The 24,001-nt window shown below is 40.6% G+C and overlaps 1 protein-coding gene across 8 annotated transcripts in view; it reads right to left on the bottom strand.

Moving 5' to 3' along the window:
- Window positions 1-24,001, bottom strand: part of ABCC8 (ATP binding cassette subfamily C member 8) — a 135,926-nt gene that overhangs the window by 109,054 nt on the left and 2,871 nt on the right. For 7 of the 8 annotated variants that reach the window (XM_037899708.2, XM_043549161.1, XM_043549159.1 and 4 more), the window contains 4 exons: window positions 21,126-21,247; window positions 11,643-11,809; window positions 9,200-9,442; window positions 6,946-7,134 (listed from right to left, as the gene is read on the bottom strand). In XM_037899708.2, the coding sequence (XP_037755636.2) occupies window positions 6,946-7,134; window positions 9,200-9,442; window positions 11,643-11,809; window positions 21,126-21,247 (721 nt within the window). The remainder of the gene's footprint in view (window positions 1-6,945; window positions 7,135-9,199; window positions 9,443-11,642; window positions 11,810-21,125; window positions 21,248-24,001) is intronic. The other variant, XM_043549165.1, reaches the window with a different exon arrangement.

Raw genomic sequence — 24,001 nt, 5'->3', positions numbered from 1 at the left:
ACAAACCATGGACGTTTAATCTAGCAGAAATGCATTATTTCAATTGATTGCTATAGAGTCAGATCTCTGTGACAAAGTTAAGGTTACATTTAGGTACACATAAAATCGTTGATATCAAGTACTTGCATCCAAATTTTCCAAACTGCTCATCTTCTAGTTTTAGGCACCTAAGTTTTTGGGTGATCAAAAATTGAGTTACCCAAAGTTACAAACCACTTTGGAAAATGTTTGCTTTAGTTTACAAAGGGCTACATCCAATATCAGAGCCAATTCATTCAATTATTCACGTGCTAATATATACTACATGTATCAGCCAGAAAATCATTGACTTCAGTGAGAAAGCAAAGCCAATTTACAATCTTTTGTTAGGACTGGAGATGACAGTTTCTGTAAGACTGAACTAATGAATAATGATGATGTAATGGAATTTGTGTCAGGTATGCTCCAAAAATTTACTACTTTGTTTAATACAGTTTATCATGGTTTTTAGAAACAATTTGCAGGCAACTAAGCATAAGGCCCTGATTCATCAAGGTACTTTAGCACAGACCCAACTTTAAGCATTTAATTTCTCTCATTGAAATGAATGGAACCACTCACATGCCTAAAGTTAGTCATGTGTTTCAGTATCAGAACTTGAATCCTTGATCTTTCCAGTTCATTTGATACTTGATGGTATCACTGAGTAGTGGAGAACAGACAACACCAAAGTTAAGGGAAATTAAAGAATAATAGCATCAGTTCTTTGCTTCACTTGTCAACATACTTTAGCAGCTATACTTGTGAACAGATAAGGAGACTGCATGGAATGGTACTAATTCTGCATTTTAATCCATATCAAGAATGAACCCATTGAAAACATGTTCAACCAGATGGAGTCTCCAAGGCATATCAACAGAACACAGAAAATCTTTGGTGATACTTGTTTTGCTAAACACATACCAAGTAGAAAATTTCTTCGAACAATCATGCTACATGTCCATCCACTATAGTTATGAAATTATGGCAAATGGGATATTATATTGTATTTTTAATTATCCATAGTTTTATAGATTTCACATTATTCTAAGGTAGTGTCAACACACATAGGCACTGTACATATATATAGTAAAATTAAGTCCCTGTCCCAGATTGCTTATGATTTTATGATTTTGGCATTTCAGGTAACAGTGAACTTCACTCTAACTCTGTGGAGATGGAGCTGCAGCTGCAAACTCAAACTCCTGTGAAAATCAAATAGAAGGGAAATTAACACCCAAAGTCCCACAGTTTAGCATGGAAAGCATTAACCCACAAAACAAAGGTACAAAGTGTTACTGTAGGTTATTTGTGCCTTGTAGCAGGAATAATACTTGGGGGATGGGGGAACATGTGGTTACGTCCCTTATTCACATGTTGAGGAGGGTGCTTAAGCCCAAGTGTCCTCAAACTTGCTTATTTTCCATCTCAAACTAGACCCTTTTTAACCTTGTGTTCTTTAAAGTAAAGGACTGGGCATATAGGTGGCTGGTGAACGGCTTCCACTTACTACAGATGACCATGCCTAGTATTTAACTTCATATCTGTGCATGTGTAGCCTCTGCTCACACTTAAACCAGAGTGCAAAAGCCTTGTGTTTCTTCCTGCACACTATGCAAGGACTTGCAAATTCAAGGCTGAATTACACCAGCAGAGAAGCTGGGTCTTTGGTTTCCAAAGGGGCATTACATAACCCTTTAAATGCAGCTATTGAAATACAACTACTTAAAACCACTATTCCAAGGATGCTATGAAGGGTATCACAATGTTTAAAAAAAAAAAGAAAAGAAAAAAAAAGTACCCTAGCTTAAACATAGGAGTTATTCATTGATTTTAATGGGGATATGAATGCATTCTATCCAGCAATATGCCGAGCGCTAAGGCCCTGATCCAGCAAAGCGAAGTGAAGTCCCATTGACTTAAATTTAAGTGCTTTGCTGGACTGGGACCAGAGTGCTCAGCACTTTGCCATGTCAAGCCCTATAATTGTTAGGGGTTTCCCCCCATGTCTTTGTGGTTTTGCTGTATAAATCTGCTCTTGTAACTTCATCTATGATTTCTAATGTTCATTCAGGATGGAAGATACACATCCCATTGACAAACCAAACAGGCTGTCACATCATGAGGATCTTTTCTTCAATGCAAGAAGATTGAGGTACATACAAGCTAAATATCACAAGAACATTCCGAGAGGTGAACAACAAATCATGATGCTACAGAGTTATAAACAAACATGAAAAGCTTGATAGAATTTATAAAATTATAGATCCGTGACTTCCTGTAGTACTGCCAACAGTACTTATTACACTGCCTGTGATATCCGTATGACCTAAGAGCCCAGACATTCAGTCTCTATGACTGAGGGCTTGAAAGATGCAGCAAATACCATATATTATCCTCATAGCTGTTTACCTTAAAGCTGCCCTTAGTATCTTCTGATTGTTTTTGTAATTTTGCTTAAAACAAAAATGAGACAGGCAGAAACTGTGGATAAGATAAGAATATTAAACTGTCCATGTCAGATTCTAAGGTTTTTTAACTGGTACTGTGTATACAATTTCGTAAAGGAATACTTTGAAAGCGATCATTAGCGTTGGTTCTCTGTGACATCTCCCCAGTGCAAGCCCTTTAGAACAAAGAAATGCTAAGTTATGGGACATCTTGTAGCTGCACCCTAATGCCCACACAGCATGTTTCGACTGATAGTGACAGACTCTGTATCACTACAGAGAACTTCCTTCTGCCTCCATCATATACAGATATCTGTAACACACAAGCATCCTCACAGGATAATGCAAAACCTTAATTACAGACTGACTTCTCCTGCAACACACACAGCACTGCATACCTAATTTGTGAACACACCAGCGCCCAGTAGTTGCTAGTGTCCTACGGTTTGTAATTAAAGTTTTGTACTACACTTTGGGACAGATTCAGACCTGTTACTTCAGCGTATATACGGAGTAAATCCAAGCAAACAGAGAATCAGACCTATTGACTTCTGTGGAGTTAATCTAGATTTGAAACTGAGACACAATCTGGCCCTTCATAGAGAAACTTCTCCTCCCCTCCGCCCCCAAATTATCCTTATCTTCATAAGATTGTCTTCTAAAAGGTTTCTCCATCTTTGTTTTCCCACAGCTAAAACACTTCCTACATTCCCAGGAGCAAACTATTAATAAAGGTATTTACCCTTTGATTCATCACAAATAAAGAGGTTTCCCATTCAGCGGCGGTGCTAGCTTATTGGGGGCCTTAAGCAGGAATATTGTGGGGGGGCCTCTCCCAATACTAAAATAGACAAGTGAATGGGGGCTCCCTTGAGCTGCTCGGGGCTCCAAGCAATTGCTTAGTCTGCTTATACCTAGTGCCAGCTCTGTTCCTGTTGCAAGGAAAATCACACATAAAAGCTTTTTCATAACAGACCTAGGCACATGCAGGTTTCTCTAAGTATATTGGTTTATTTACGTACAGCTTGAATTGAAAGATATTTCTTGTTATTTTGCAAGAGCTAAAAGCAATTTTCAGAGTTGAAGTCCAATTGCTGTTTTGGCAGTGAAGCTATGTGAAAGCCAGGACTAATGAAAAGAAAAAGCTTCTCTGGGCATCATTGTACCAAAGGCAAGATCCTATCATGCAGTCTTTCATGGTCCATAGTGGGACAGTGGACCAACCGGCTTCATTCATTCGCACTCCAGGCAGCCGTTGGCATGGGCATTCTCAACTTGAGGCTTTAGCCGACCCACCAAAAAAGATTTAAGGATTCCATTAATAAATAAAAGAAGCTCTAAGTTTGGAACAGAAGCTTGTTTATCTCACTTTTATTAATAGTATACAAAAAGTGAACTATGGATAAGATGGGGAACAGCCTATCCCTGAACTGTTGATTACACTGGAAAATGAATTCCTTCATATTTTGCTTTTGTTACCCCCCGGGTTCCTCTCTCACCTGGGACTCTGACAAGGAAAAATAGCAACTAGAGGCTCTTTGACCCACACGCATGATGAGGGTGGGGTCAGATGTTGTAAAAGGACAGCTGAAGAATCATGATGTCTGATCAGCCCCCTCCCTTTGTGAAAAGAGAACATGGAATTCAAGCAGAATTGGGATTGGGGGGAGGGAGAGGGGAGGAGGTAAAGAGATGAGCCAAACAGGAGGCTGCCCCAGAAAAGTGGCAGCTGTCTGGACCTAACCCAGGTCTCTATTGAGAGAGGGGAGCACATGCTCTTGTGCATAGAGTGAGAAAGAGAATCAGTAACCTTCATGAGAAAATAAGGAAAACAACTAGTCTGGCTACAGAAAGAGTGGCAGAAACACAGACAGGTGAGAAGGAACACTGCTTACTGAGCCATTTCCAAGCAAGGGTAGAAACGAGCCAGAGCCTGGCTACCAAGAGCCAGCTGTTACCCTGGGGAAAGATAGGGACCTCAAAGCAGCTGAGACCTTCAGAGGACTATACCCCTCCTGGGCTGAAGAGAGCAGTTATCAGGGGACTGTCCCTACTACAATAACAAAAGTTATTTTTTTTAAAGCTCTAGTCCGCCACCACCAAAAAAAAAGAAAAAGAAAAAGAAAAAAAGCAGCGCTGTCTATGCTCTTGGCTGTTGGTGTTGACAACTCCATATGCTTTTGCAAAACAAGTTTAACTCTGTTCATTACATTTTTGAAGAAAAGTTCTCAAGAATTTCCCCATATTTCACTACCACAACACTCAAAGTCTACAGGCTAGATCTTGATCTATGGCAAGGTGGCACGAAGGGGCTTTAAAACTGCCTTAAATGGGCATACCCACAATGTGAGGGAATCCCCGGCTCGAATAAAGCTAGCACAGCTAGTTGTATGCCACTCCCTCAAACTTTGCACTTCCCTTTCCACTGGGCGGTGAAGGGGGCATGACCAGAGACCATTGCATTCTGGTGACCCCTAACCTGCATAATTTAGAACAGCCCAGAGGCTGCCCCTCAATTGCACCCAATGATCATGGCAAGCTATCAAGCACAGCTGGATGAGATTCCATTCCAAGTTTATCAGGGCCAGTCTTGAGATTTCTGCACGGGGTGGGGAGGGGCGCGGGGATCATTAGTCAAAGCTTGTTAGGGGAAGTTAAACAGAGCAGAATCAGTAAATGCCTTCATTCCAGGCAAATCAGCAAGAGTCACAGCGCATGACTAAGGCTGTGATTTTGTCACGAAAGTCATGGAATCTGTTACTTCCAAATACCTCTGTGACTTCAGCCAGTGCCAGCTGGGAGCTGCAGGGTCCCCTGCCACCTACGGAGGCAGAGACCCCCGCAGCTCTGCAGCGGCCATGGGCAATAGGGAGAGACCCCTGGAGCTTGGAGCCCACAGGGGTGGTGCGGGCCCCTGGAGTTCCCAGTGTGCCCACAGCTGCCCAGGTTCCCCATTTTGTCACCGATATTTTTGGTAAAAGTCAGGGACAGGTTACAGGCTTCCGTGAATTTTTCATTGTTGCCCATAACCTGTCCGTGACTTTTACTAAACATATCTGTGACAAAATCTTAGCCTTACTCATAGAACATCAGGGTTGGAAGGGACCTCAGGAGGTTCTCTAGTCAGTGCCGGCTCCAGGCACCAGCGAACCAAGCAGGTGCTGGGGGCGGCAAATGTCAAGGGGTGGCATTCTGCTGGGCGCTGGGGCGGCAATCTGCTCTTGGCGGCAGCTCCGTCACAGTGCGTTTCGTGCTCGGCGGCAGGGACGCGACTCTTCTTCGGTCCCCGGTGGCAATTCGGCGGCCGTACCATCACTCCACCTCGGCAAGGTTTTTTTGGTTTGTTTTTTTTGCCGCTTGGGGTGGCAAAAACGTTGGAGCTGGCCCTGCATCTAGTCCAACCCCCTGCTCAAAGCAGGACCAATCCCAAGATTCTCCATAACATTTTGCAGCAATTTCAGCAATCTTTCCCTATAATCTGTTATTTTCGTTTGCATTGGCTGCTGTTTTAATGTCTTCCACTGAATTTGTTGTTTATTGTTTCCAAATATTAGGATAAGCACAAGATAAAGGACTGTTGTTGGATAAATGAATGATTGTTTCTAAGCTTAAAAACTTTGTCAAAAATCTCGCCTCTCCAACACATGCAATACATTTTAATATTTAGTTTGAGGCCTGATCCAAAGTACATTGGAGTCAATGGGATTTAGATCAGGCCCTTACAGGAAACAATGTTATATTAAAAAAGAAAAAAAATCAGCGAATAGCACAAATGATTCTTTCCTAGAAATGACTTAGCAGTATAGTGTGAAAATGCTCATTGTGCTTTTGTTCCTGAGAATAATCAAGAATGAAGTCTTTTTTTCTTGGATATTATTCCCTTGGATAGCATCGTCTAAGTCTTATAGTTGACCTTTCAAAGATGAGCTCCCTCAAGACTCTGATGGAAACTCTTTGTCATGGCTCAATTACTTTGTTCTTTAGTTTTATGATAAAAGCCTGCTGCTGCTTCAGTCCTTTAAGATAGCCCACGTTGTCAGAAATTAAAAGCTGGACCCCCATCCTTAAAATAAACTTCTCCCTTTTCAGAGCATAAGGTCATCAGGGCAGGCACTGAGGCTCCAGTTCAAGAAAGCACTTAATCACATACTTAACTTCAAGCATATATTTAAGTCCTTCAAGGGGACTTATGTATGTGCTTAAGCACTGTCTTGAATAGAGATGCTTTCCTGAAGTAGGGCCCTAGACTTCTTATGTGTGTGGACAGCACCTAGTACATTCTTGGCATCACAAGTGTTACAAATAATGATCATAAATAATAGAAAATTCCAAATGATAATCAAAACACACTTCAGGAGTAGCGTTCTGTTTGTTCACTTAGGGCCTGATCCAAAACCCATGGAAGTCAACTGAAATATTCCAGTTAGTTTTAGTAGGCTTTGGATTAGGCTCTTTGTTAAGATATTCTAAGTAGTACCTGCGGACGGATGGTGTTATTTCCTTTTCCAACGTGGTGAACAATCCCAGAGATACAGAGCGGACCAGCAAACCCAAGCAAGTCAGCCAGAATACGGAAAGTGCTGCTGAGAACTAGTGGTCTCCCAAATGCACAGCAGAGAGCGCACCAAATTGATTTGGAGCCTTGTGGATATGGAGACCTTTTGTTCTGCCCAAAATTAAAAAAAAAAAAAAAAAAAAAAAGAAGGTTATATAAACATTACAATATGTAAATACAATTGATATTTTAAATTTTAAAAATGAGCCTCGAGAGTAGATGATTCAGAATATTGATTTGATAAGCAGTAACCTCTGGGCTAGAGCTGGGCAGGAACTAGAATTCTGTTTCATGGGAAAATCCACAATTTAAAAATTCTTCAGCAAAAATCTTCAAAAACAGACTCCATCGAGAGACTGCTGAATTGGAATTAATTTGCAAACTGGATACAATTAACTTAGGCTTGAATAGAGACTGGGAGTGGATGGGTCATTACACAAAGTAAAACTATTTCCCCCATGTTTATCCCCACCCCCCCCCCGTTCCTCAGACGTTCTTGTCAACTGCTGGAAATGGCCCACCTTGATCATCACTACAAAAGGTTCTCCCCTCCCCCGCCAACGCTCTCCTGCTGGTAATAGCTAACCTTAAGTGATCACTCTCGTTACAGTGTGTATGGTAACACCCATTGTTTCATGTTCTCTATGTATATAAATCTCCCCACTGTATTTTCCACTGAATGCATCCGATGAAGCGAGCTGTAGCTCACGAAAGCTTATGCTCAAATAAATTTGTTAGTCTCTAAGGTGCCACAAGTCCTCCTTTTCTTTTTGTGAATACAGACTAACACGGCTGCTACTCTGAAATTTAAAAATTGTATTTTTGTTCTGAATCAGAATGAACATAAAAAAATTTCCCATGAAATGAAGTTTGACCACAAACGATTTTTTTAAATCATTTCATTTCAATTTAGACTTTTCAATTTATAGTATAAATTGCTCAACAAAAAAATTGGAACATTCCATTTTAAAAAAGTTTGTTTTGGGAAAAAATAATGAAGCATTCCATTTCAGCCTTATCAGAATGCTTCATTATTATTTTTTCCCAAAACAAAATTTTGTTGACATCAATATGTTTTTGTGCAAAGTTTCAATTTTGTCAAAACAAAATTATTTGATAGCAAAACATTTCACTGGAAATTTTTCAGGCAGCTGTACTCTTGGCCTTGTGCCAAAGAGGAGGGGAATTTTTCTCTAGTTAAACAGGAAGACTAAGAATGGGTAGCCACAAGACCCATTTATGCTGATTTGGCTTACGAGTTGCACAGTGAACAGTAACACAATGGTTCTACAACGTAGTGTTACATTAAAAGCCATTTTGTGCTAAAAATATAGGGGGAATTTGTGCAAATTGCACATAGTCTATAGTGAGACTGGCATAAATTGCATTGCTCTATAGGGAGCAATGAGAGGGGTTCTGTCTTAAAGAGGTAGAATTCCTCTCAGTTTGCCCACTGCTACATCGTGTTAATTAGCTTGATAGTGGTAGAATTGGCCTATTCCTCCTCTCTGCTCCTTACTGGATGCCAAAGGAGTAGGGAGGAAGCAATTCCTGTTCTCCACTGAGGTCAAGCCTGGAATGCTGCATTGCCCTTAAACAGGCTGCACACAAATGGGGAGGGGAGTCTCCTTACTACCTCTTATTCCACTGCACACACATAATAAGGGGCAGGTAGTAGTCTTAAGTGAAGATCACCAGGCTAGTTCATTTCAGGCTCAATCCTGAACACTCTCTCAGGAAAACTCCCACTGATCTCAATAAAAATTACTCCTATAAAGCCCCTGTAAGATTAGTCAAACTTATTTTAGGTTCTTATTAAGAGGCAAGTTAACCATCTTCACAAAAGTATAATCCATAGTTGTGCAAACAACTATATTTCCATAATTGTACATGCAAACCAAGCATTTGCACATGCAAATAACCATTTATGTGAACATCTGGACGTAATCATGTACAACAACCACTGTAAATACAAAAAGTGCACATACAAATTAGGCACCCAGCAGCATGCCTAGCTTTCTGCAAACCAGGCTCTTAATACCTACCATGTTTCCACTTTATATTTTTATATGACTTTATACGGTTACTATCAAAAAAGTAATGAGGTATTTTAAGCAATGTGTAAACACCACAAACATTTGTAGATAATCCCACTCCTCTTTTTTCCCCCTCATACCTTTTGTGCTTCAAAAGCCTCATTAAGGCGAATGTAATTTGTCAGAGCTCTCATGGCAATAGGCAGCTTGCCTATGGCTTTCAAGTCTATTGGCTTTTTATGGGCGGTCTTGATGAAAGTATTCATCCACCAGTATGTTCCTTTGGACAGCAGATTCACAAAGGGCTGTAGGAACCGAACTCCAAGATCCTGAAGATCCTCGGGGGGCTTAACCTCTTTGGGGGTTTTGAAGAAAACATATCTCTGAAATCCAAAAAGCCCACAAAGAATCACATCAAGTGCATGGAAAAGAAAAAGACAAATCTGTGTGGAAGGGGATACTGAGATAATAGAAATGCCTGTGATTGTTCAGGAGGAATAGATAGCCACCGAGTGTATGACTGGGATTTGCAAATAGGCTAATGAAATTAGGCTCCCTACTCCTATGAATTTCTGTCAAATTTGGGTACCTATTCCTTAAATTACTTTGAAAATTCCAGCCTAAAAAGGAGAAAGATATTCAAGCCCTAAATGAAGCCCACCAAAGATCAAAATTTGCCTGTGAATTTAATCCTGCACTGGGAAAATATATTAAAGCTCAGTGAATATTTGCAATATTTTATGTTAAAATCTACATTGAAGATTATTCTGGCCAATGCTGCAAACTGCACAGTACACACCCCCGCATCCCCTGCAAACTTTCATAGAGAACCATTAAAATTAGACTGCACAGGGCACTAGCAAATATTTCCATTGACTTAAATGGGAGAAAGATCAAGCCCCTAGACGATGATGTTTCATGCTGCAAGGATCAAAGCTCTTGTACAGTGTACCATATTTAAAAATATCTTGTAGTACTATCACTAGGGAGTTCTGCTCAGACAAAGATGACATGATATGGCCCATCATTTGCTCCTACAATATTTATTAACATGGAATTTAATACACTGTAGGGTTGTAGTTAATTAAGTAAAGCCATATTGATTAAAATTCTGTATTTAATTAAATCCCATGCAACCCATGCAAATCAACAAGGTTAAATGGGTGTAAGCGAGAGGAGAATTTAGTCCATGTACTTCAGGTTTTTCCCTTTATCTAACAACATAGATCTATGCAGATAGGTAAATCTATTTAGCAGATCCATTCAGGGCTTGAAATTGACTGCGAGCTAGTGGCCTGAAGCCCCACTTCCTTGCATCATTTTCAGCAACAATAATTCTGTGTTTACAATGAAGCCTTATTTAGCCTGATTTCAGTTTGTTGCTGCAATTTATTTTCTTCCCAGAAAACAGGCATTTCTGGGAGCAGGGAAAATGACTTTTCACTACTTGCTTTCTACTTCCATTTCTAATAAGGATTTTACTGGAAATTCAGTCCAGTGATCATTTAAAATAACTTTCACTCCTGGCTGCCATGGAGGGATTTTTTCCAACAAATCAATAGGAGTGACAAACTGAACATTCTATTTAACTCTTGATTAAAAACTACAGTTCCCTGTGCTGTGTTTTGCTTCTGATCTGCTTGCCTTCAATCATTCATATTCTTAGTTGCCAGAAGAGAGGCACTTTTTGCCTCAAAGCTTGGAATGATGCTATATTATTGGTTAGTTCAAGTCACATGTAAAAAGTAACATCTTTTAATTATTTACTCTAAAGAAATATGAAACTGAAAAAAACAACACTAAGCAATGGCTGATCATTTCAGTGGCTCATTTGATAGTCTCCCTTGTGGCCCCAACATTTTCTAGCTAATTAAATATCATTAGATTATAAAGTTATATAAAAAGAATCATATTTAAAAGCAAGGTCCTGTTGGTATCACAGCTGAGTCTCATTATTTCATGAGCTGACACAACAGTTGTCAGTCGTGAGATTAATATTTAACTTCCCATAGTCTGATCTACACTGTATGTGAGGGAAGTGATAAGGTATTTTGGATTGTATTCCATGTAGCAATCTCCAAAGCCATCTATTAATAGGGATTCTGATTGTGGCCATAGCAAAGAGGAAATAACCAGAGACGACTGGATTTGCTCTAGCACCATGATAATAATAAAACAATATTAATAATAATTTAAAAAAAAATCACATTGTGTGTGCTCTTAAGAGACTGGAAAACAACAGATACTCTGTGTGGGTATCACTGACTATTGTTTTCTGATAGAACGGACTATCCATTTCACTGTATCTTTCCCTTTATGAAGATAAATGATTCCTGAAAATTGAAGTTGTCAGTCATATAAGAAACACCTTTTCAGAACAAAATGGAGGAAATTCATTCTGAATTGCCAATGCAGTGGAGTCAAAGGAGTTTGCAATAAAGATGAATTTGGCTTAATTATATTACTCAAGTGTTTGGTTTTCAAATAGGTCTCTATTTCAGACTGATTTTGTTTTTACATTTAGCAGCCAGATAAAAGAAAAGGAAGAAACAGAAATGAGAATTACCTGGAAATTTAACTTACCCTCACCCTGATGACATTAATTTCTACAGCTAGTAGCATTCCATATAGAATAACCAGAAGTCCCGTGAGGCAAAATCGAAGCTGAGAAAATCCAACCCCATTATCACAGAACTTTACAAATTTGATAGTTTTGGTTATAAAAGCTAAGGTCCAGTAGAACAGCAAGGCTGCCAATAAACAAATAAATAAAAAACAACAAACATTAGTCAGTACTGATTGTGGAAAGAATTTATTTTAGACAAAATTAGAAGACTTTGTTAAATGGTTATGCAGAAGGGAAATGACAAGCATGCATGAAACTAGACAGTGCTCTTTCTCCTATCAAAATGGCAATCAATTCAGTTTCCAAGAAGGTGATCCTGCTCCCATTACATTCAGTGAGACCACGGAAAATTTTGCAGGAGGATCTGCTGGTGGAAATTTCCATCTGCTTGTAAAGCTATGCCTGTATCAGTCCCTCCAAGAGAGTGATGCTGTTTCAGTGGAGGAGGCCAAGGGGCCCAACCCCAAAGGTTTTGGATTCTGGGGAATCCACAGAGTTTGGTTTGAATGTTGACCTAGATATTCTGCTTTCCTTACCTGTGTGGAACTCTACTTGATGTAAAAGATAAAAGCCACCAAATAGTCCTCAGAGCAAAATTTCCCCCTAACATTGCTGCTTTCCTCAGTGCGTATGTACTATGCAAATTCCATGCAACACAGTTTATAACACAGATTACAAAAGCAAATAAAAGAAGGAGAATGGCACGAGTAGGAAACTACAACTTTTGTAGAATATTGATTTTCATAGAGCATTTTCTATTCAAGTGTACTCAGGCTGTATAGACAAATAATTCCACCAAGAGGCTCTGGTGACATTGAAACCCCAATCAGGAATTTATTTCATGTCATTCACCATGTCACGAGCCAGCTCTTCTGGGAGTAGTCTCACTAGCATCAGTTGGATTCATTAACTGAGTAGGATGAGCCAGAGGTTGACCCCACATTTGGTTTTATATATTTAATAATATCAAATTGGATTGTTCACTCTGACAGTAGAACTGTATGGGGAGGAAAATGCTGAGAGTATCCATTTGCAGCATTCTCTCCAATTCTCCTGTTGCAAGGCTGGGGGGCAGAGGGGTTTGTTGCCACCCCAGGCAGAATCAACTGTGAGGCTTCATCAGAAAGCTGGATGGTCCCCAGGGGATCCATGTAAATCTTAAGCAATCCACAGGAGGACAAGGCACTCTGAGATATCTCAGAAAGGGGAGAGGGATGCAGACTTAGGTCCATCTGATCACATTTTCTGTGCAGGATTGAGATCCATATGTGGAGAATCCCCTGCATTAACAGAACCCGGGGGCATGATCTGGCCCATGGTCTCCAATCCCACTTTCACTGAAGTAAATGATAAAACAACCATTTATTTCAATGGGAGTAGGTGTAACACTATTGGAGTCCTCACAGGGGGCACCTATAGTGTTTATATTACTTCTGCAAGACAATGGAAGCACTGTATTTCATCAAGACAGAACTTCCAAGGGCTACAATTACTTATCAAACTTAATGATCAATATAACGAACAGCTGTTACAAGGTAATGACTGTTGTCAGGGAAACCTGATCTTCCTATAGTAGGATCAGGTTAAAGTGTAAGAAAAAAGCCTATATATGGTAAGATCTTCAGGACTAGCTTTTGGTGGCTAGTGTAACTCAGGGCAGAATGGGGTGGGAGGGCCATGTGTTTCTCTCCTGCCTATAGGATCAGGTCACCCCTTCCTTGAAGCCCCTCACTGGCTTCCCAACACTTACTGAATCAAGTTCAGTCTCTGTCTCAACTTCAGGGCTCTGCATAATCTCACCCTTACCTACATCTCTGCTACTATTTCCTGCTACTCTTCCTCTTGGTTCAATTCTCTCTCTTTAATGATCTCTCCACTCACAACCATCTGCTTACTTCTTTCAAATTGACCCCTACACTTGGAAAATCTCCTACTCCTTGTCTGCCATGTGTCCCTGTCTTTCCTCTTTAAGATCCCTCTTTAAAATCCACTTCTTCTTGCAATACTTTATACCTTATTCTACTCCTAACTTCCTTGCTTAATCTGTACTATTGCTCCTTCTTGTTTTGTCTAAATTATCTCACATTGTAATCCCTTTGGGGTGGAGAATGTTTTAAAAGCATTATATAAATGTAGGGTGCTATGTAAAGTATCATCAACTGAGGGCACCCCTTTTAAAAAAATAATAGAAATATCAATTTAGAGTATCTGTATTAGCAAATAAGGCCATTCTTCTATTGGGAATTAAAGTACAAGTCTATGTGACCAATTTTCCTAATTACAGGATAAATTTGACAAAGCTGTTCTTGTCAAGTAAAAAGTTTGTATTTTACCTGAGCAGGTCAGCTGTGTTGTCTTAGAAGGTTCTAACCCTAACATCCTGAGATAATAGGTTGTACAAACACCTGGTAAGAAACAGTGTCTGCCTCTAAGAACTTGCAGTCTAAATAGACAAGACACAGAAAGAGTGGGAGAAAAAGTGTTATGATCCCCATTTTATATGTGGGGAAATAAGGCAGAGGTATGTCTACACTGCAATTAGACACCTATGGCTGGCCTACGCCAGCTGACTTGGGCTTGTGTGGCTTGGGCTAAGGGGCTATTTAACTTCAGTGTAGACGTCCGGGTTTAGGCTGCAGCTTGAGCTCTGGAACCCTCCCCCCTCGCAGGGTCCCACAGTCTGGGCTCCAGCATCAGCCTGAATATCTACACTGCAGTTAAACAGCCCTTGAGCCCAAGCCTTGTGAGCCTGAGTCATCTGGCACGGGCCAGCCGTGGGTTTTTAATTGCAGTGTAGACATACCCAGAGAGATTAAATTACTTGCTTAAGATCACACAGGAAATCTGTAGCAGAGCTGGGAATTGGACCCAGTCCAGCGCCTTAACCACAAGACCATCTTTCCTCTCTAGTCTTCCTCTTTCTCAGCTCATTTCTTCTATGTTCACATTTTCTCACATCTTCATCTATTGGTTCATCCAGTTGCTGAAGGCCCAGAATTCCTGCTGATGAGTTATAGGGAGTTGCATGAGAGTAACATGCCCACAAGACCAGGCATTTAAGTAAGCAGGGATTAATGAACTATACGGTGTCTGTTTAGAGAGAAGTCCTGTGCACTGGGCATTGTTTGAGGGAAAGAGGAAGGATGTTCCATTTTACAAGACAATAATCTAATTCTGAGGGAATAAATTAGGAGTAACAGCCAAGTAATGATAGTAATTAGTGAACCAGATTACTGTCAGGGACAGTGACTTAGCCCTTCTGCTATGAATACACGTGAACTAGTACTCTATTAATAAAATACATTTCCCCTGTGCCTCCCAACTTAATGCTCCCTACTCAGGAAAACTCCAAATGTCATCCAAATCTTATCCTTGTTTTTAAGTCTAATTTTTAAATCTGTAAAGACAAATATGTGTTTTTGTAGCTGTTAAACATCATGATTAGACACTATAATTCTGTTACATAGTCTGTAATATTGAGAAAAAGGGGTTTTCAATTTATATATAATATTTTCCAGAACAAGACAGAATACATTTATGAATGTGGCACTCCAATTTGTGCTATTAAAACTGTATCCCTAATGTGTTCCCATTTTGCAACACAATCTAGACAGCAACCAAATTTAGCCTGATTAGTTCCCTATAGGCCTTATCAAAATCCTACTGGCATCTTCAGTTTTTCTATGGATTTCAGTAGACTTTGGATCAAGCCCTATAAGCCCCAGCTTTTGGTTCTGTTAACCTCCAAGAACTATTTGCAAATTTAGGGCCTGGCCCTGCAATCTAATCTGTGTAGATCAGTGGTTTTCAAACTGCGGGTCGCGACCCAGTATTGGGTTGTGTAACGTAAGGCACTGGTCAGCACCGCTGACCGGGCCATTAAGATTCTGGTTGGCAGTACTGCCCCGCTAAGGCAAGCTAGACCCTGCCTGTTCTGACAGCACGCTGCACCCCAGAAGCGGCCGGCAGCAGGTCTGGCTCCTAGACAGGAGAGCGCCATGGGGCTCCACATGCTGCCCCCACCCCGAGCACTGGCTCCGCACTCCCATTGGCCAGTTCCCAGCCAATGGGAGCTGGCGGGGGGGCGGGGGGTGCCTGTGGGCGAGAGCTGTGCGGAGCTGCTTGCGTACCTCCGCCTAGGAGCTGGACCTGCTGCTGGCCACTTCTGGTGCGCCTTAGCACCCCCACTGCGCTGGTGAATGGGAGCTGCAGCAGGTAAGCCCAAACCCCACCCCCGTGCCCTAATCTCCTACCCCAGCCCTGAGCTCCCCCAAACCCAGAGGCCCCTCCTGCACCCCAAAGCCTTCACCCCCGGCCCCACCCCAGAGCCTGCACCCCCAGCGCAGAGCCCTGACCCCCTCCTGCACCCTTTCCCCAGCCCACAGCCCCCTCCCACACTCTGAACCCCCTCATTCCTAGCCCCATCCCGCAGCCCTTGCCCCCACACCCCAACCCTCTGCCCCAATCCTGAGCCATTCCCACACCCCAAACCTGAGCTCTTCCCAAACCCCTCATCCCCAGCTCCGTTGCGTCATGGGCATTGACAATTTTCTTCAACTGGGTCGCCAGAAAAAAAGTTTGAAAACCACTGGTGTAGATGGTGCCCTGAACCTGGGTGGAGCTCCACTGGGACTCTGGATGGGCATAAGGGTCCATTCATGTGGATCCTGTTGCAGAATGGAGGCTTTATTTATTTCACTAGGGATTAAATTAGATTGGTTTGGTAAATCTATCAGTGAAAGATATCTCTTTCAGTTACTCTTCTTGTGCTCCCATTCTAAAACTTATCATGAGCTTAATATTTTGTACATGGTTCCAAATAATTTGTTCACATTATGGACTGCAAAGATATGTTGCTTCATGGCCATGCTGCAATGTAGGGGGTTGATACTTAGGTAAATAATTTCAAACATCTCCTCTTTATTTGCTCATCTGCATAAAATTGTCATCATTATCTAGCCTCACACTGTCAATCTATGCTGTCACATTTAAAACTGAAAATAGAACAGTCTAAGATCTGCTAATGATTAATTTGTGCAGTTGAGTATACAGAGAGGAAATCTTTAAAAATTTATTTCTCCACATGTCTCACTGGGATACAGCAATGATAGCAAAACCAAACCAACCCCTCCCCCCCCACCATCAGATGACAGGAAAGTGATCTAGCAATTTGATGATCTTTTGGTCTGTTAACTGTTTAGACTCCAATTTTCAAAAAAGCCTGTTGACCATTGATGAGAATTGGGTACCTAACTCCCTTAGGCTCCTTTGAAAACCACAGCCTCAATGCTTTATTAATTATGATGATGATTATTACTAGTCAAGTACTTCCAGAGGCCTCCCATGGGATCTGTGTGCCAGGTACTGCACAAAAACAGAATACAAGATCCCTTTGGGGAATGGGATTATGTATAAAATGGCTAACCAGCTGCACTACATTCTCAGTGATTTAACAGAGGGAACGTGGAAGCAGTGCTGCATTATTAAACACTGTATTATACAATATGAAAAAAATCAGTGTGACTGAATTTCTTCTATGACTGTAACAAGCTGGCAGTGTTTGCCTGAAACACCCCATTCTTGCGAGCAGGTGTCTATCCTGCCAGGAAAAAGGAATCTTTGGACTCAAAGCAGGTGGCTCATGACCCCACCTGGCTCTAAGGGATGCAGAGAGGTTATCAGGACTGCTGTGCCTGCACTCTAGAGAGAGGAAACCTAGGGGCAGCCAAGCCTGGGGAAGAAGATTTGAACTCATTTTTATATTATCTCTGTTTGCTTTACCAATTAATCAAACGTCAGGAAGAGAGAGGAGTTTGTGCTTTTCATACTGTGTGGACTACATTTGTAGGGCAGGTAGGGAATACTGCCTGCTTCTAATGACATACATTTTAATTCGATTATCAGTGAAATAAAGACTCTGGACCGAATTCTGCCTTTGGTTACATCTGTACAATCCCACTGCCTTCAATAGGTTTGCACAGATGCAACTGAGAGTAGGATTTGACCCTAATAGATGGGAACTGGATTTAGAAAAAACTATGCCTGCTGTACACTTAAGACTAAAGACCTGATCCTGTAGCATGAAGAACATTCAAGGGAGTGGGAGAGCTGCAAGCACATGTTGAGCAAGCCCAGAATGTTGCATTTCCCATCTTCACTGATCCTGCATGAGCACCTCCTCTGAAATGTATTTCCCCTACTCACCCCACTAAATCACTGGATAACTTTGGGCAGGAACAGGCCCTACATTCAAAAGTCTTACTGGCAGTTTGTCAAATGAAGATTCTATAGGCAACATACAGAGAAAGATCATTGTGGCACAGGTGGGGGTAATAATATATATTTAGGGAACACAACGCATGGAGTTGTGTCCCAATTTCAGTACAGCCTCTCTCTCTCTCTCTACCCCATGTTAGCCAGAGATGAAGAAAAGCAGGTTCTTTGATTAAATTTCAGAATCGTTTAAAATAAAAAACAAAAAGTGTTATCCTATCTGCTACACAATTCTGCTGCTCTGGAAAAAAACACCTCTGTTTAGTGCAGGCCTTGGCTTGTCCAGCAGAAAGAAAATAATTTTCAGAAAATAATTTAAACTGACACTGAATAAAATATTGCAATGATTGCTGAGCTCTTTCTAGACCAGGGGTGGACATCATGGATGGACAGTATCAACAGAAAGGCAGAGCTACTGATATTCTATGGATTTGCTCCCAAGGTGCATATTGTTGCAAAATTCCCCACTGACATTAGTTAGGACAGCAAAATCCAGTAAGTAGCATAGAGGATTGAACTTTGCCATACCTCATTGCAGCATCCAGACTATTGCTCACCCCGTTGGGGGTTTGGGTCGTGTCTTTAATTGTACTTCTGCCAAGGTCCTCCAAGATGTTCAGCTTTTAGAACACTAGCCAGATGTTACCCACCCTTCCTCCCAACTACCTCTTACACATTTTTAAAAGACACAGTTGCATCATGGGACCACTTTACAAAGGCCCTGGAAAAACAGGTGTAATAAATGAGGTACCCATGGCTGTATCCCATTATAAGCAGATCTCACCATGGAATTACATGGGGAATCAAGCTTAAAAATGAATGGGATATGGATTTGAGTTATTGCGAGCAAAGAATCAAGATGGCTGTTTAAAGCACTTAACTCCTACAACCCTCCCTCTCCATCCCCTCTACTTCCAGCTTTCCTCTCTGATCTCCAATACCTTTAAAAACAAAAAACGTAGGTACTTTGTTACAGGTTTCTTTCTTACTCCCTCCTCCCACAACAATGGAGCTTATGTAGGAGAAAAATCTATTTTAATGTGATCCTGAACAGTGCAACCTACTCCATGTGGTGCTTATGAATGTCATGTGGCTCCACTGCTGAGACCTGACTGCAGGTTGTGTATAAAAAAGGGCTAAACAAATACATAAAATAGGGGAGGATATATATTTAAGCCATTTTTTTTTAAAAGACTAGTAATTTTAGATGCCCAACTTGAGATACCTTAAAAGGGCTAGGGATGGTATCCCTAACCTCTGTTTTGCCAGAAGCTGGGAAATGGGCAAGGGATGGATCACTTGATTACCTGTTCTGTTCATTCTCTGGCATTGGTCACTGCTGGAAGACAGGATAGTGGCTAGATAGACCTTTGGTCTGACCAGTATGGCCATTCTTATGTTCCTTTTTTCCCCTCCATAGGGTGGGTGCTTAAGCACTTTTTCAGCACCTCAAGTTGGGCCTCCAAATTTTTGAGGAAACCAAAATTGCTAGTCACATTAAAAAATCTTGGTCTGTGTTTTTGGCCTTTACTTTAACCAGCAAATCGATCTTTCCACGGGTTCCAATGCTGACTCAAGTGCTGCTTTACTTCTTTTCAGGTAAGCGGAGTGTTACTTCCCTTACTGCTATTCTAATGATGAGTAAGAAACAATGAATGTGCTCTTCAGTCAGTTCACAGTGCACCTTTCTATTAGAGTCCTGGTTGGAAAAACCTGCTCCAAGGATTTGCTGCTGATATCTAACTATGTTATTTGAATTACAAGGGACTTTCAGATTTTCAGTATCCCTGAAACATTGCTATAATGAAATGTAATTTTAGATAGAAAAAAGTCTGCCATAGTAAAAGAAGAACTTGCTAAGATGAAATGGAAATGAAAATGATAGCTACTGAGCTGCATTCTGGGGAAGCGCCATCTCAGACGGATTCTTTCTGTAAATGTTTTCAAGACTCATGGGAAGTCACCAATTGACAATTTGCCTCCTATGATATAGAAAAAAGGTAATTCAAAGCCCCAGACAGCTCATATTAACATCTCTATTTAAGAAGAAGAAATCCCTCCCCTACTACTTTTTTGCATTATAACAGATTAACTTCAGTGGAAATGGCTCATCTGTTCCTGGCATGGAAGAAACAAAATGCATTAAAAAAAACCAAACACCTGTGAAACATAGGCATAGTAATCAGATATACACCATGCAAGCTCTTCAGCATGAAAACCATGTTCTGGAAAAAAGTGTAAAGAATTAGAACTCACAGAGACCTTGCTGGGATGCTGTGTAGGACTGCATTCCTACGTGTATGCCTTCAGCCATGGCAGGGGGCCAGGAAATGTGTAAATAAGTAGCGAGCAGTTTCAAACCTCTTGCAGTCTGAGATTAATTTATCACACCTACACCTTTTTCAAATGGGCTTCCTCTGAAATCCACTGCTATACTTCATATAATGCAACCTACATGCATGTAAGGTTACCAACAGTAGCGTCTTTTCTGTAGCTACTTAGAGTTTGGATGTACCCTTATTTTCACAGTAAGATACACAGTATTATTGTAACACTTGGGCTTATACAATACTTCCTATTCACAAGATCTGAAATCAGTTTACAAAGGAGAATTTTACTGACAAGGAAACTGAGGCACGGAGAGGTTAAAATGCTGAAGGTCAGTGCCAGCACCAGTTTCCCCTGATTCCTCCCCCATTTCAGACCACACCCACTTTTATATTGTTTAAAGCACTTGTAGATGCTCTATAGTTTTATATTACAGTTTTTTATTTTATATTACATATTACACTAAGTAAGCTGGTTTAGTCAGCACCTGGGCTTTTGAGACTACAGTCGTAACAATTGCAACTCTCTCCTACCATCTAAGGTACAAAAGCACATGGCCCAATGCATCCAAGAAAACACTATGCACCCCACAGAAGTTGAACGTGTTGGAAAGCTTAGGTTGCATAAAAATAGCATATATCATTTGAACTGAAGTTTGATAATGGGAACCAGTAGAACAAAACATAGCTTAATTTTATCCGATAAGCAAGCAAAAACCTAGCCGAATGAGAGTATGATGAGTTACTGCCAGAACCTGTCAGACCTTAGTTACAGAATTAACAGATAACACAAGAGCAACATATTCACACATCCACAGCTTTCTGTATTGTGGAACATACCTATTAATAACTTTGGAAAATTTGATGTTTCGATGTTATGATAGTAAACAACAGATGTGATGGCTGCCAAGAATGCCATACCAGCTGGCATGTACAGGTGCAAATGACGGGATTCTGAGACCCTTAAAAATAAAAATTAACAAAAATTACATATACACACACATACATACACAGCCACCCACCCCTAAACAAAGCTTAATCATATATTTAAGTATACACTGGTTTAATTGTCAGTTATTTACCTCTCTATTTACTTATCATTAGGCTTGGCAGAATTTGAGTCTTTCTTAAGAATTGACAGATAATTAAAATGTTTAAAGCATTTTTTATTTTTAACCATTTACATTTTTCACAAATGTGCAAAATTGTGGGTTTAAAACATTTTTTTTTATCAATTTAAATTTTCACAGTTGTGGGAAATTATGGAAGAAGGTCAGACAATTATTTAACAACAAAAGACAAATTCAAAAAGTTAAAACTTCATAACCATTAAAATACATGGTCAAAAATCACATCAAAATATACAGTGCAAATATCCTTAAATCCCCAAACTCTAAAAATTCTCAAGCAGCATTTTTCTTACTTTGTTTATCTGTAAATTTCAATCACCATCTATAGAAATATTTTGTGTCAGGTTGTGTGTATACAGTGAAATTGTACAAATTCTAGCTCACTCCATTTTCAACAATTACAATCAACAAACAAACCAACCCACCCAAATAACCAGGGAATTACAATATGCCTTGAAGACACAGTCCTGCAACGCAGGACTAAGGCAGAATTGCACTGACAGTGCAGTTTACTCTTCCATGCCTGGTCAGACATTTCTGCCGGCTGGCGGATAGTTGGATGAGCCGTAGCCCCATTTCCTCTTTTCCCCACAAGATAGTAAGGCCAAAGCAGCCCCTGTGCTCCCCAGAAAGCAAGGGCTACAATTCAGCCTGGCTCATTTCTGAGCCGCTTAAAGTGAGGGTGGGGACATGCAAGGTGAGAGGTCTGTGAACAATCCAGGAGTGGGAGAGTCAGGAGGATGTATACCTTCATCCCCCATCCTAATAGAAAACCCACTTGAGAATGAATGCTTCTCTGGCTCCTTCTGCCCCTCCCTTATATAGGGAATCGAGAGGCAGTGGAGGGTATGCATATGGGGTAGAGGTGGGGTGGAAAGAGCTGAACTGTCAGAGACCTGAACGGGCTACAGAAGTCGCTGGAGCTGAGTGTGCAAAGGTTCTGTCATCCAAGAGATTGCACAGGGCATGGGTTGAAACACTGCTCATTCCTAGGGTCTGTGCACGGGGAACGCAAATCCTGCCCCCAAAGGAATAATCTGGGGAAATCCACACACATTGACATAAATGAGGTCACATGGGCAACCTTTGGCTTAAATGCTTTGCTTAATGACAAGTAACCCCTATTGGTAATAGGAAGACATATGTGGATACCTTAGTGTCACTAAATTTATAAATAAGGGCAGATTTTTATACAACAGAGTAGAATTCCAACAGTGAGAAGCCAATATTTTAGGGATCACATCTTTTTTACACAGATTTCAGCAGAGTTCTTCAGTTACTCTATGTTTTAGCAGATAATGCCGTAGGAGTAGGAGGAATTTTGCTATAACTCACAAATAGAAGCAAGCGGCAAGAATGCTACTATATAAGCATATCACTAAGCCATTATTACAACACAGTAGCACGGGTCTATTGCTGGTTGCCAAAGCCTTTGACAGCCCGACTACTATCAAGAGGGCTTTTAACAGCAAGACTTGTTTTGATTTTAGGAAGATGAGGAGTCTCTTTGCTACAGGAACAAAATCTGTTTTTATTCACAGAACAACTTGCTAAGCTGCCGAGTGCTCCAGAGATGTGATTGTGGGCTGGCAGTCCTCCAGTATGGTTAGGAGCTTTGATTCTCATCAGGAAGCACTTATTATTCAACAGCAGTGTTCTGGGTCAGTTTAAGAATAACCTTAAAGAGGGCATTTTTCTACTTCAAGTCTCCACATCCTTTTAATTAAAAGTTAAATCAGTATTCGAAAAGCTCTTTCTAAAATGTCTTTTGGGTGCTGAGGGATTTCCTGTTTAATGTATACTTACGAGGAGATAAAATATAATAATAGTGGGCAAAACTGATACAGATATAATTTAGTTAAACTAGGGCTACTGCTATGCAGTCCATGATGTTTATACATATATACTCTCAGCCTATTATGGTAAAGAAAACAAAATAACTATTGGTACCATAAAGCACTCCTAGGATTCATATGACTTGCTTTATTCAGAAAATTTCTCTCATATTTTATTACACAAACTCTTATGCCAAATTTCAGGTCATAGGTAGAGGAATAGTAGAATTAAATACGAATATATATATGTTAGTATAGTAGTCTACTCCTAATCTTGCTCCCAATGAATGGATAAAGTCAAACACACATTGATTTCAACTGGAACAGAACCAGTTTATGTTTCATTCTCTTTATATTTTAACTTTAGTGAATAGGCTTCGGTCCCATCATAGTAACGTGAGTAGCTCCACTCAAGGCAAGAAGGCACTAGGCTTGATTCTTTTCTCTCACACACTGGTGGCACTCTGTTGAGGTCAATGGAGTTACTCCAGTGTAAAACATGTGTGAGAAGAGAATCAGGTCCAATGAGCCTTTGAGCAAGGCAAGCAGAACTTGGCTCATAGAGGAACATTTATTAGCTAATCCTGTACATGGGAGTTTTGTCTGAGCAAGGACTGTGGGATCAGGTCCTTAGACATTTCATTAAAACATCACCATCTGCTTGAATTGTCAGGATATTTCTAAGATTATCCTTTGGAATGATAGTGTCATTAAATTTAACTAAAAATGATTCAAGGCCAGGCCATTTTTA

The sequence above is a fragment of the Chelonia mydas genome, chromosome 6, assembly GCF_015237465.2.
Source record: "Chelonia mydas isolate rCheMyd1 chromosome 6, rCheMyd1.pri.v2, whole genome shotgun sequence".
Taxonomy (NCBI): Eukaryota; Metazoa; Chordata; order Testudines; family Cheloniidae; genus Chelonia; species Chelonia mydas.
Note: the sequence above shows the minus strand (reverse complement) of the source record. Positions and strands in the feature narration are given on the sequence as shown.